The 11,924-nt window shown below is 58.3% G+C and overlaps 2 protein-coding genes across 2 annotated transcripts; one reads left to right on the top strand and one right to left on the bottom strand.

The window, feature by feature from the left end:
• The first annotated feature begins 2,359 nt into the window (after window positions 1–2,359).
• KVR01_006799 (uncharacterized protein) lies at window positions 2,360–4,559 on the top strand. The gene has a single exon (XM_044792127.1). It carries the CDS (start codon window positions 2,878–2,880, stop codon window positions 4,057–4,059), a length of 1,182 nt encoding a protein of 393 aa, XP_044644230.1. The 5' UTR covers window positions 2,360–2,877; the 3' UTR covers window positions 4,060–4,559.
• An 808-nt stretch (window positions 4,560–5,367) lies between these two features.
• KVR01_006608 (uncharacterized protein) lies at window positions 5,368–11,612 on the bottom strand. Its single transcript, XM_044792253.1, has 4 exons — window positions 11,167–11,612; window positions 8,288–10,710; window positions 8,094–8,161; window positions 5,368–8,028 (listed from the first exon to the last, which is right to left on the bottom strand). Exons 2-4 carry the CDS (start codon window positions 10,457–10,459, stop codon window positions 5,655–5,657), a joined length of 4,614 nt encoding a protein of 1,537 aa, XP_044644039.1. The 5' UTR covers window positions 10,460–10,710; window positions 11,167–11,612; the 3' UTR covers window positions 5,368–5,654.
• Window positions 11,613–11,924: the final 312 nt, after the last annotated feature.

Here is an 11,924-nt window from a genome sequence, read left to right on the forward strand (position 1 = left end):
CAGGTGGCAATGGCGGGTTTGAGTATCATAATGTCATCTTTTCCCCAGCACGCCCACCTCACGTCGAGAAAGAGTCGGGCAGCCTCTCGATGACATACTTGCCGCGGCCCACCGACAGAATGGGGACTCCGGGGATCTTGCGCAGCCTGCGTTTCAGGTCCCGATCGTTGGTGGCGACTATGTAGATCCGGTTCTTCATGCACCTGTCCACGATGCAGTCATCTGCGTAAGTCCCAGAATGGACACTGTCACAAGACAAGCGCTTCCAGCGTTCGTCACGGGCGATCTTCAAGGCTATCCTGTACTTGGGCCCGAGCTTCTCTAACTCGGCCATTACTATCGGAGGAGTTAGCTGTCGATGCATTGTAGAAGTGTGTTCAGAAGAGGGTGGGGTTCAATGGCCGGTGAGTCGCCACGGCCTTCTCAACACCTGCAGCCCGGCCAAGATTTTAGGGGCAGACGGAAAGACTGGCCACAGACTACAATGGTCTCTGGTTTAAGAATGCAAATGTGTCCAGAAATACTCACCACAGCTCGTAATTAATACCTCCACTTTCTATAAAATGGTGACGTTAGTCCTGCTCCGGATACCAAAGTGATGCGTTCTCGAACCCGAAAGCATGAAAGACGGGGACCCATGACGGGGAAAGGGGATGCTTACCGCGTAGAGTGCGTCCATCATCCCTTCCAACACTACGCGCTCAGAGTTAGTCATCAAAGAGCCAAAGAAGATGCTTCATGGGAGAATGGCGAGCAGGCCACAAGGTGTCGATAGCCTGTGTCGAAACCAGCAGCCCGTAAAGTGTGTGTAGTACAGGCTGGGGTGGGGAATGTGCTGAGAGGTGAAACTTGTATCCGGGAGCTGCCTACTCTCGATTTTCTATTGTATGTCAGTAGTCTGTTGCGAAAATCAATATGGTGCATCCTGGAAGGCTTGTACTGACGCGAGAAACCGTGTGTGATACTACAGCATTCGGTGTTAGTTGTTGGAACCAAAAAAATGACCTCGTTACTCCCGGGTGACTTACGAAAATTTGTATCAACGATGACTTGGTAGGGAGGGCTATAACGTGTCAACCGCCTGCTCAGTTCCCAAAGAATCGCCTCCTGTAACATCCAGCAAACGACTGCTGGGGACCCGGAATCTTGCTTACACGAGAGCCGTGTTATGCTGGAAGAATAAGGAAGATGGCGCCTGGGGTATCTCGCGGATGAGTTCGCCATTTGCGGTTGCCTTCTTTTTGGTCTCTTGGAGGACCTTGTCGGCCTTTTCGCGGTTCTCCTTCAATCGGTCATCTCGCTTGCCGATAACTCGCTTGGTTTGCTGTTGGGGACATCTGGTCAGCCTTGCCCTCTGGGAGCTGGGAAATGGCAAGGAGTTGTAGGAACAGGACTGACCGCAAATTTCCGAGTTCGTTTTTGGACGCCCATCGTGGAGGTTGCCTGATGTGGGAATGGCTGGGTGTGTCGTCGTGTGTAGGTGCGAGATGTTTGACCGATTAGATAGACGAATTGTTGTATGCGACCGACAAAATATTCCGTCCAGGTCTAGGCAATCGTACTCTGGGCAGGCAACGGATCACTGCCGAGGACCCGCCCGTAGCGGAAGTGGATGGTCTGTGCGCACAGTACACAGAGCTGCTCGACACAGAACAAGCTAGTGGGGATCCCCCGGCCCAGTACTTGGGTACTTTGAGTTGCGTTTCTGCAGCCACTGGCTAGCTGCAGATGGGCATCTCCAGCACTTTTTTTTCTTTAAAAAAAGACGAAGGCCGTGCACTAACGCGTACTCGGGTAATGTCAGCCTGTCAGCCTAGCAGCAGGGAAAGGAGGTCCAACGATCAACAATCCAGGTGCACGCATTCCAGGCAAGCCAGGTAATCATTGGCGCTGGGTGGGTTTCAGACGTGCAGCTTGGGATTTTCCAAGATGGCCATCACACAATCGCCACGAAAGGCAATTCTCGGCCTGCAGACCACGGTGTATCGATGCGACCGTTGGGTTCCTCTGCATCTGTTTCCTGTGTACATGCAGTATGGAGTACATGGCTGCGTAGCGTCGCTGTACACTACACGAGACAGGGTGGAGATCCCAAGAGACTGGGCCGTCATTCGATCTGGCGCATCACACAGACACGAGCCCTTTGGGGCGGCCAGCCAGTGGAGGCGCCAATTGCGCGATGGCTGAGTCCACGGGTCCACCATGTCGTACCGAGAACATCCAGTGGTGCTGTGCCTGCTAGGGCGGATCATGTACCGAGGTACCGCCCCAAGATGGAATGTAAACCCCCCTTTTTTGCAGTGCACCTGCGCCAGTCCCTACCAGTGCCTGCTGCTAATCCTGTTCCTGGTTGTGTGTGGTGCTTTCCTGCTGCCTTCCTGCTGGCACGCCGAGGTCCCCTCTCTCCGCCTGTCGTTCTGGCTGCGGATCCCAATTCCCTCTCCACTTCTCTCCCCAGATTCCATCAGCCCAGGGTTTGTTTGCCCTGAACAAACAACGACGACGACGACGAGGAATCTGTTTTCTTTTCTTGGTGTTTTTGGTCCCGTTCGTCATCAACACCCCACTACGCTCCCGTCCAGGGCTGCTTCTTTGTCCTCCCGCCGCCGCCGCCGCTGCCGCGGCCACAAAAGTAACACGCACCAACACCTCGTCCTCCCCTGACTTGTCTTGTCACGAGCCTTGCACAGCCGCAACACGAGCCCAACCAAGACTCGTTCCGACCGTACACGGCGTCAGACTCGACCGCGTCATCCGGTCTCACAGAGGCCTGTGCCAGTTTGATAGAAGGAAAAAAACCAGAATATCGGAGCGACTTTGCCCACCCCGCTCCTTCCTATCCGCTCTCGTTGCGACGGATCCGGCTGCACAGTCAAGATGAGGAGATCACGGCTTTCTCTGAGGCGCTCGCTGCTTCTGTCGACCACCCTGGCGCTGTCATTCCTGGCAGTCGGGACTTTCGCCCAGGATGACGAGACCACTTCAGCAGCAGCCACCTCAGACCGTACAGCCACCGCTGATGATACTGCCACGGCCTCGGAAGCGATGCCTACCATAGGCCAGACATCGGCCAACGATGGCGAGTCTTCGACGTCGACGTCCGCCTCGGCCGACACCGTCACCAGCGACATGCCAAGCTTGTCGACGTCTACCAGTGATTCTGGCGTAAACTCCGACATGCCCACCATCAGCACTCCCTCTGGCGCCGCCGACGCGGCCATCCCCACGTACCCGGCACCGAGCGTACCCCCTACGCAAAATGCGCCCTTCATGCAGGTCTCCACGCTGCCTGACGGCACCGTCTTCATCTGTGTTGGCGCTGTGCTGGGCGCCTTCGCCCTCGCACTATTGCTATGGCGGGCCATCATCGCGTGCTTGCTCCACCGTTCTGTCGAGAAGGCCGCCATGGCCCAGCATCTTGGCAACAACGACAAGACTGCCTTCCCCGCGCCCCCCGCCCCATTCTACAAGTACACCGACCAGGATTCGTCACAAAATGTCAACTCTGGACGAGGTGTGCGCAGGACCACGAGGGGCCCTGTTCCCTCAGCAACACCTTCGCAAACCAACCTCTTCTTCTCCCCGACTGCAGGCGCCGGCAATCGAGACTCGGTCTATCGCGACAATGGAAACAGGGATTCATCCTATAGGGACTCTTCATACAACAACAGGGATTCGCGTTTCCTGCCCGCCGGTTTCTACGCCGCGGGCGCTGCTTCGCCACAGAACGTCGACGGCCACGGCCACGGTCACAGCCAGTCCATCAGCATGACCAACTTGCGGCCCGACTCTCGAGGCCACCCTCGCGCCGTGTCCAGCCACAGCCCTCCCGAGTCTCCCGGTTTCGGGCCCCAGAGGACACCACTGCACCGGAACAACATGAGTACCAGCAGCGTCAACCTGAACGCACAACCACAGGGCGGTCGGGCGCCGAGCGCCTTCCTGGATGACCTGCTTGGCGAGAACCCAGAGATGTTCCCACCGCAGGGGACGACGCCTGAACCGAGGACGGGTGGTAATAACGCCAACCACCCATACCGGCAGAGCGGGCGGTTCTAGATGGACGCCCCGCCCTCCTGCCTGGAGACGAAGTTGTCCAAGGTTTCGGAAAACAGTGGCGAGTCCCGCGGCGCAGCTGCAGCTTGGGAAGAACACGGCCAGCTACCTGTGGATGACAGCGTTGAGACATTGTACTGGGACGAATAGACCCTTCAACTCCGGTACTCCGCAGGGCAGGTGGAAGCACGCGCGGCGAGTCTGGGAGCATCTCATGAGGCGAAGGAACGTTATGAGAGGCCTGTCGGGGTACAAGTATTTGCAAGAATTATGCTTACATGCCTCCACCGGCAAAGGCGCAGGCATATTGTTCCCTTGGGGGCAAAGAGTGGCTTTCTGACTGGCATTGTTTGGCATTTGAGAACGGCGTTCAGGGGTTCAACGGGATCAAAACAAGCATCGGCTTGGCTCGGTGTTACTCGTTTTGCGTATCCAGCTTTGAAGTACAGGCATTTTAACCAACTACCCATGCTACTAATAATAGTATTCTACTTCTACCATCACTGCCTACGGCTCCTGATCAACTTGCCCACAGTGCCCTTTCGTCATAGGTGACTGACTTACTGACTGACTTACTGACTGGGCCCAAAATAAGCAAAAAAGCGTGGATGTCAATATGGCTGTGGCTTGGGCCAGGGGGCCTGTCGAAAAAAGCAGGCGCTGCTGCGTGATTTTGACACCTGCCAGATGCCAGATGCGTCGCACAGCAATTCATCTGAGCTTTGGCCCGGTGTAACGACCCAGAACGTATCCCCGTCCCCTGTTTGTGCAACGACCCCGATTTGGTGTCCCTGCTTGGTTACACAGGCCGACGAAAAGGAGAGGTGAAGGTACCGACCGGCGTCCTATTCTGCACTGGTTTGGCGCACGGTCTTTTGTTGGTGACACGGACGTGATTGCATACAATACATATATATATATCTGCAGTCTGGATAGATAAGCATGTGGGCAGCTACGGACGGACGGACGGACGAGTTGTGCTGGCGTTGGCTTTTGGTTGGAGGGGTTCGGTCTGTCTCTCCCCCCCCCCCCCTCGTGTGCGTTATCATCACGACACAGTCGGCTTCGATGGCACCATTGTTTATCTTGCTGTATGCCTACCATCCTGGGTCATCGGGCTGGGAGGATCGGTCGCCCATTACAAATCCAAGGCGAGGGGGAGCAGCAATCCTGGCCTGGGTGTAATGGACGGGCAGTGGACTCGGAGGGGCCGGAACAGTATAAGCTGGTATTAATCGTGAGCGCCCAGCGTCGCAGGTATATATGTCGTTACTCGACGTAAATATTACGGTTTCGTGTGCACGCAACATACTTATGTGCTCAGTGATATTCATTCTCAGCGAAGAGAGTCTATGTAACGTCATCAACGTCTACCGTTTTCTCCCATGCTTCATAGATCGATTTTCCAAGCCCGATTATATAACTCGACAAGATGGGGAAAAAAACAAGGAATCAATCAGAACCATGCATACATGCAATACCAGCCAAGACAATGAATCCTGTCCGCAGACCCGCTTTGAAGATGATGGAGACTATTACTAGGTAATATACGTGTTCTGCTGGGTATATATATATATATATGCCACAGCTCACCCAAATCAGGCCTTCTCGCCACCCCTCGCCTCATCGTCCCAGCTCCTCACCCTGCCCACACCGGCGCCCTCCCCCTCGGCCTCAGCAGCCATGATGCCCTCCTTGGCGCCCCGGATGTCGTCGAGCCGGATCCCGCTCCGCTCACACATGCCCCGGAAGATGCCGCCCTCGATGCCCCAGAGCTCGAGCGGCGGGCCCAGCTCGGCGATGCGGCCCGCGTCCATGACGCAGATGCGGTCGTAGCCGATGATGGTCCGCAGGCGGTGCGCGATGCACAGCAGCGTCTTGCCCCGGAACCCCGACGCGATGGTCGCCTGGATCTTGTCGTCCGTCTCCATGTCCACGGAGCTGGTCGCCTCGTCGCACACGATGATCTGGCTGCCGCGCACGAGCGCGCGGGCGAGCGCCATCAGCTGGCGCTGCCCGAGCGAGAAGTTGAGCCCGTCCTCCTCCACCACGCTGTCGAGGTGGATCCGCGACGGGTCCTTGGTGGTCGGCGAGTCGGTGGCCTGCCGGTCCGGGTTGTTGCCGCCGTCGCTGGGCACCAGGTCCGCCTGCCGCAGCGCCGACCACAGCTTGAGGTCGTCGTGCTCGTTGAAGGGGTCGAGGTTGCTGCGGACGGTGCCGCGGAAGAGGGTCGGGTCCTGCGGGATGATGGCGAGGCGCCGGCGGAGGTCGTTGAGCCCGATGGTGGAGATGTCGACGCCATCGATGGTGATGCTCCCGGACGAGATCTCGACCAGCCGGAACAGCGTGCTCATGATGGAGCTCTTGCCCGCGCCCGTGCGACCGACAATGCCGATGCGCTCCCCGCCCCGGACGTGGATGTCTAGCCCTTTGAGCACGAGCGGAAGGCCTTCGCGGTAGCACATCTCGACGTTGTCGAAGATGATCTCGCCCTTCTCGGGCCACGAGGGCCGCACCTCGATCGTGTGCAGCGGGGCCTCCTCCTCCAGCTGCGTTCCGTAGTAGCGCAGCCGCTCCACCGCGTTCATGCCATTCTCGACCTCGGCGAGCTGACGCACCGTAAACTGGATCATCTGCACGATGGCGAGTATGTACGACAGCACAAGACCAGCGATGGAGGGCTGCACGTTGAACCGCTCCGTGACGACGAGGATACCAGTCGTGAAGACCAGTGCATTTCCAATAGCGTCAAGACGCACCGACAACCAGCGCTGGTTGCTGAAAGTCAGGTAGTACGCGGCATTCATCTCATCGATGGCGTTGCGCAGGTCGGTGATGAAGCGGTCCTTCAGACCGTACGCCCGGATCGAGGAAACCCCAGACAGGCCCTCGCCGAACTTGGCAAAGACGGTCGAACGGAAGACCGACTCGAACCGCTTGACCTCACGCGCCGAGCTGCGGTAGTAGCCGGTCGCGAAGAGGAACAGGAAGAAGAGCGGCACCAGCGCGATGGCGAAGTAGTGGAAGTAGGCGATGATGAGCGCAAAGGTCGACAGGATGGCCGCTACGGAGAAGAAGTACATCCTCATCGCGTCAGACAGGTTGTTGTCCATGACATCGACGTCCCGCGAGAAGCGGTTCGTGATCCGGCCAAGCGGCGTGGTATCGAAAAAGGACATCGGGGCGCGGAGGACCCGCGTGATGGCATCGCGCAGCATAGTCCTCGAGGCAGATGTGCCGACTATTGTGAGGGTGACCATGAAGCTGAACATCAGGATGGCCTGCACCGCGCCCAGGCCGGCGTAGATGCCGATGTACTGCCCCATTGAGAGGTTGTACTGGTTGGAGGTCCACCACGACAGCCAGAGGCTGGTCATGATGTTGGCGCCCTGCGATATGACGAGCAGCGCGAAGATCAGGAACGCATTAAACAGCGATCCCGACGCGCGGACGTAGTCCCCATATACGGACCATGGAACGCTGGCCACGGCTCGCTCTTCGGCCTGCATCATGCTCTTGCCCTTCTTCTTCTTGCCCTTGGCCTCATTGGCATCTGGCATCTGGGCCACCTCGGCGCCCTCCTCCTTCTCCTCCACCGCCGTCGACTCCATGAGCTGCTGGAAGCCGACGTGCTGCTTCATGAGGTTGTCAAAGGTGTCGATAGCCTGGATGCGGCCTTGGTCCATCCAGATGATCCGGTCACAACGGTTGAGAACCCACAGCTGGTGAGTCGCTAGGATACGACACTTGTCCTTGAGAAGGCCCAGGATCGCATTATCGAAAATATGGCGGCCCACGTGGGCGTCAACTGCACTGAGCGGGTCGTCCATGAGGATGATATCGGCATCGAAGTAGATTGCGCGTGCGATGTTCAACCGCTGCTTCTGGCCGCCCGAGATAGTGATTCCTCTCTCGCCAATCTCGGTCGCGTCACCGTTGGGGAGCATGTCCAGGTCGGGCTGTAAAGCGCAGCTGAGGTTCTGTCAATAATGGACGCACTTGGTAAAATCCGTTGTTTTTAAAGAAGGGGAACTTACGCTTTGATGACCTCCTTGTACCACGACCGATCCATATCCTTTCCGAACAAAATGTTGTCCTTCACAGTCTATTTCGTGTGTCATGGTCAGCAAAACAGCAAAAGGAATATCATCCGGGTTGGAAGAAATCACCCCGGGTATGAAACCCACGAAGCGTTTCTTCATGAGGGCATAGGGGGAATCAATATACTGACAGTGTTCTGAATCCACGCGTACTGCGGGCAAAAGGCCCTCGAAGCACCCAGCACGACCTCACCGCTCGTCTTCCGCATATCACCAGCCAGCGCGGCAAGCAGCGATGTCTTGCCGCTGCCCACGGTGCCGATGACGGCAACCAGCTCGTTGCGGCCGATCTCGAAGCCGATGTCGTGGAGCTTGAACGGCTCGCGCTCCTCCACGAGGGTGCTACCGTTGTCGTCCACCTCAGCAGTGACCTGCGGCGAGCCCTTCTCCTTGACTGGGGCAGGGGCCTTTTTGCCACCGCCCGGTGTCTTCCCGCCCCTGGGGCTGGGGCCGTTCTCCTGCGTCGGGGTGCGCTCCCAAGTGAAGCTGGCGTCGTGCATCTCAACGGCGTTCGGGGCGTCGGCCTTGAACGTGGCCTCGTCGGCCTGCTCCTCGAGCAGGAGATACTCCTCGATACGCTTGAGCGAGTTCCAGGCGTCGGTGGTTTGGCCGATGACGAGCGGGAGCAGGTTGAGGGGCATGCGGAGGCCGTTGAAGAGAGCCAGGGAGGAGAAGACCTCTGCGGGGGCAAGGTCATGGTGGGAGAGGGTGTATGTGATGAAGGACAGCATCGAGGCGAAGATGGGCAGCGAGAGGGAGACGGCCATGATGGCGTTTCGCAGAGACATGAGCCGCTGGATCATGCCGATCTCCTTGCCGCGCAGCTCGGCCAGACGCCCCAGGAAAGAGCTCTCCCACCCGAAGTACTTGACGAAACGCACCGACTGCAGGATCTCCTGCGTCAGGGACACGCGCTGGTCGGTCACCTTGTTGATCAGCATACGCCGGCGGAACAGGCTCTTGATGGCCCTGGTGAGGAGGGGCATGCCGATGACCAGCAGGGCGAAACCAGAGAGGGCGCTGTACGTCAGGTTGACGAGCAGCAGGGCGAGCGTGATGAGCAGGGAAAGGGGTGCCGTCCAGATGAGGTGGAAGAGACCGCAGGCCTGGTCGATACGGTAAGTGTCGACGCTCATAAGACTGACCACCCGGCCGTTGCCCCAGCCGACACCGTCTCCCAGGACACCGGCCTTGGGCTGAGCATCGGCCTGTTTCTTGTCCTTGTTGCTCTTCTTCCCCTTCTTCCCGCCGGCTTTTTCGTCTCCGTTGTTGGCCGTCTCCGCCTCGGGGTTGTCGGTGAGTGACCTGCCGCCCGCTTTTGCGCGGCCAGACACGACCATGGACTTCTCGTAGATCAGGCTGATGAGAGCGGCCCTGGACATGCCGCCGATCAGCATGCCCCTGTAGATGAAGTGGTTGGTCCCCAGACTCTGGAGGACCTGCATGGCGGTGACACCAAAGACCAGACCCAGCCCCCTGCCGATGTTGGGCGCCGGGCTGCCGGTGGTCTGCGCCAGGTAGGCCTCGGTGGCGAACTGGATCAGGTAGCGCAGGGTGAAGGGCGACATGACCTGCATGATGGTGGACGAGAGCTGGCAGGCGCCGCTGAGGTAGAACTCAAAGTGGTAGACCTCGTGCAGGGCGCGCAGCAGCGGGTACTTCTGGCCGGCGGCGCTGCGCCTCTTGAATGAGGCGTTGAGGTCCTCGGACATCTTGATGACGCTGCGGTCCGGGTTCACGGCCCATATGTCGTTCTGCTGGAGCGGGCGCTTGTAGCCGGTCTGCATCAGGCCGCCCTGCCAGGCGAAGAAGAGCTGGCTGAAGAAGCCGGCGTTGTGCTCCCGCGACACCTCGCGCTCGTCTGGCACCGGCGGCACCTTGCCCCATCTCAGGGGGTTGACCTTCCTGTACCACGGCCTCTTGGCCTGGTTCTCGTCTGCCAGGTGATGGCTTGTGGCCTGGGTGGTGGCGCTGGCGTCGGTGGCATAACTCCTGGTGCGGTGGAACTCCTGGCGGGTCTCGGTGGTGGCCGCTGCCTTCTCCTTTTCGTTGTTGCTGTCGCTCTCGGAATGGTAGTCATCCATTGCCTCGCCGGCATCGTCATAATCGTCATGGTCGCGGTCGACGCCTCGGCCCTGCATTGCGGCCTCGGCGATTTCCTTCTCCTCCTGGACATTCTCCCTCTCCGAGGCCATGCTGGTGACCCTCGCCAGAGGGTCTGCTGGTTGCATGTCCCTATCATAGCTGGCCACGCTTGAGGTCTTCCTCAGGGACGGTCTTGAAGACTGTCTTGACGGCGCCATGTTCAGTCCGATGTGGACTGCAAGGATGCAGTCGGACTAGGCCGGCCGTCTTTCCCTCCCCACTTGGCCGTATATAGCGCTACGCGAAGTGCCAAGCCAGCCTCACCGTGGAGTCGGGAACCCGGGGTTGTTGGAGGGAGGGTGTGTGAGTGTAAGTGAGTGAGTCAATGAGTGGAATAATAGCATGTGGGTGTGGTGCGGCTGCGTGGGTGAGCGAGTGAGCGAGTGGGCGAGGTAAAAATTACTGCGCACTGGAAGAAGCAATGTCAGAAGAGAGATAGGCAGATGTGGACTGGCGCAAGGCAAAATCCATAGGTATATTATTAATGGATCAAAAAAGGAAGGGTGAGTGATGATGACCCCGGGGGGTAATTTGGGCGCCGCCGTGGTAGCGCCGCCGGAATGGGGAGGTTGTTGAGCCCACCGCTTGGTGGCCGAGGTGGTGCTTGCCGGAACGCCCCTCCCTCCTTCCCCCCCTGTGTTCTTGCCGTAATCGCCGGGCCTGCAGAACAAGTGCAACAACCCAAGATGCAGGCATAAAAGGCACACATAATACTGGCCGCACGGCTAGCCCGTTGTCCGGCTTCGAGTCAACCGGCCGAGGACTCTGCACTAGCCAGGCAGGCAGGCAGGCCGCCCTAGCTGCCTGGGTTCTAGTGCGTCGCTGCCGTTGCAACCATGTGGGATCGGGATTGGGATGGTTTTACCTTTGGTGTGATTGGACCTGTGGCCGTCTCGGTGCCGATATCACAATTCCGCCGGGAGGGGGCGAGTGGACTCGGATGGGTTGCTTATGGTGAGAAAGGACAAATAAAGACCGCTCCTGAGTTTTCTGGTCCGGGTCGGAGTTCGGCTGGGTTGGGTTTTGTTGCTGATGGTAATCACAAATTGTCACAAGTTGTGGGAGGGAAATGGCAAATTGTGGGACGCAAGCAACTTGCGGTCGATATTGAGGTGACGAAAAGGGATGCTCTGTCTGTCGATCTCAAGTGCTGGCTTGTATTCCGAGGTCCACAGCAGAGGCAATGGGTACGGGGTATGAAAAGCGTCCTGCCAGCCCAGGTGACAGTTATAAGGATGGGAGAGTAAAGTGGTCCTAGGACTGCGGGAATGTTGATGGGATGGGATGGCTCCTCTGAGGCGCACTTGTCACGGCCCAAGAACCAGCAGTAAATGGCACTTGAATGAAAGGGGCGGCCATGTCCAGGCTGGATTGATAATCCACATGATGGCTAGTGGGCCGGGGAGCAAGTCCCACGCCTCTTGCTGCATGCCCATGGCTCCTCGCTGTACTCCATACGGATACGGCACAGTACAGATGTACACGAGGCAGGGCAGGCGCGACCGACAGGTTCTGGGACCATCGGGGCGAACACTGTGGGGGTGGGCAGCTTCTACGCAGCTAACTCTAATCATGTCCTCGGTGTGGATGTGCACATGTGTACGAGAGAGAGACTGTTTTTCT

This window comes from Diaporthe batatas, assembly GCF_019321695.1.
Source record: "Diaporthe batatas strain CRI 302-4 chromosome Unknown Contig00007, whole genome shotgun sequence".
NCBI lineage: Eukaryota > Fungi > Ascomycota > Sordariomycetes > Diaporthales > Diaporthaceae > Diaporthe > Diaporthe batatas.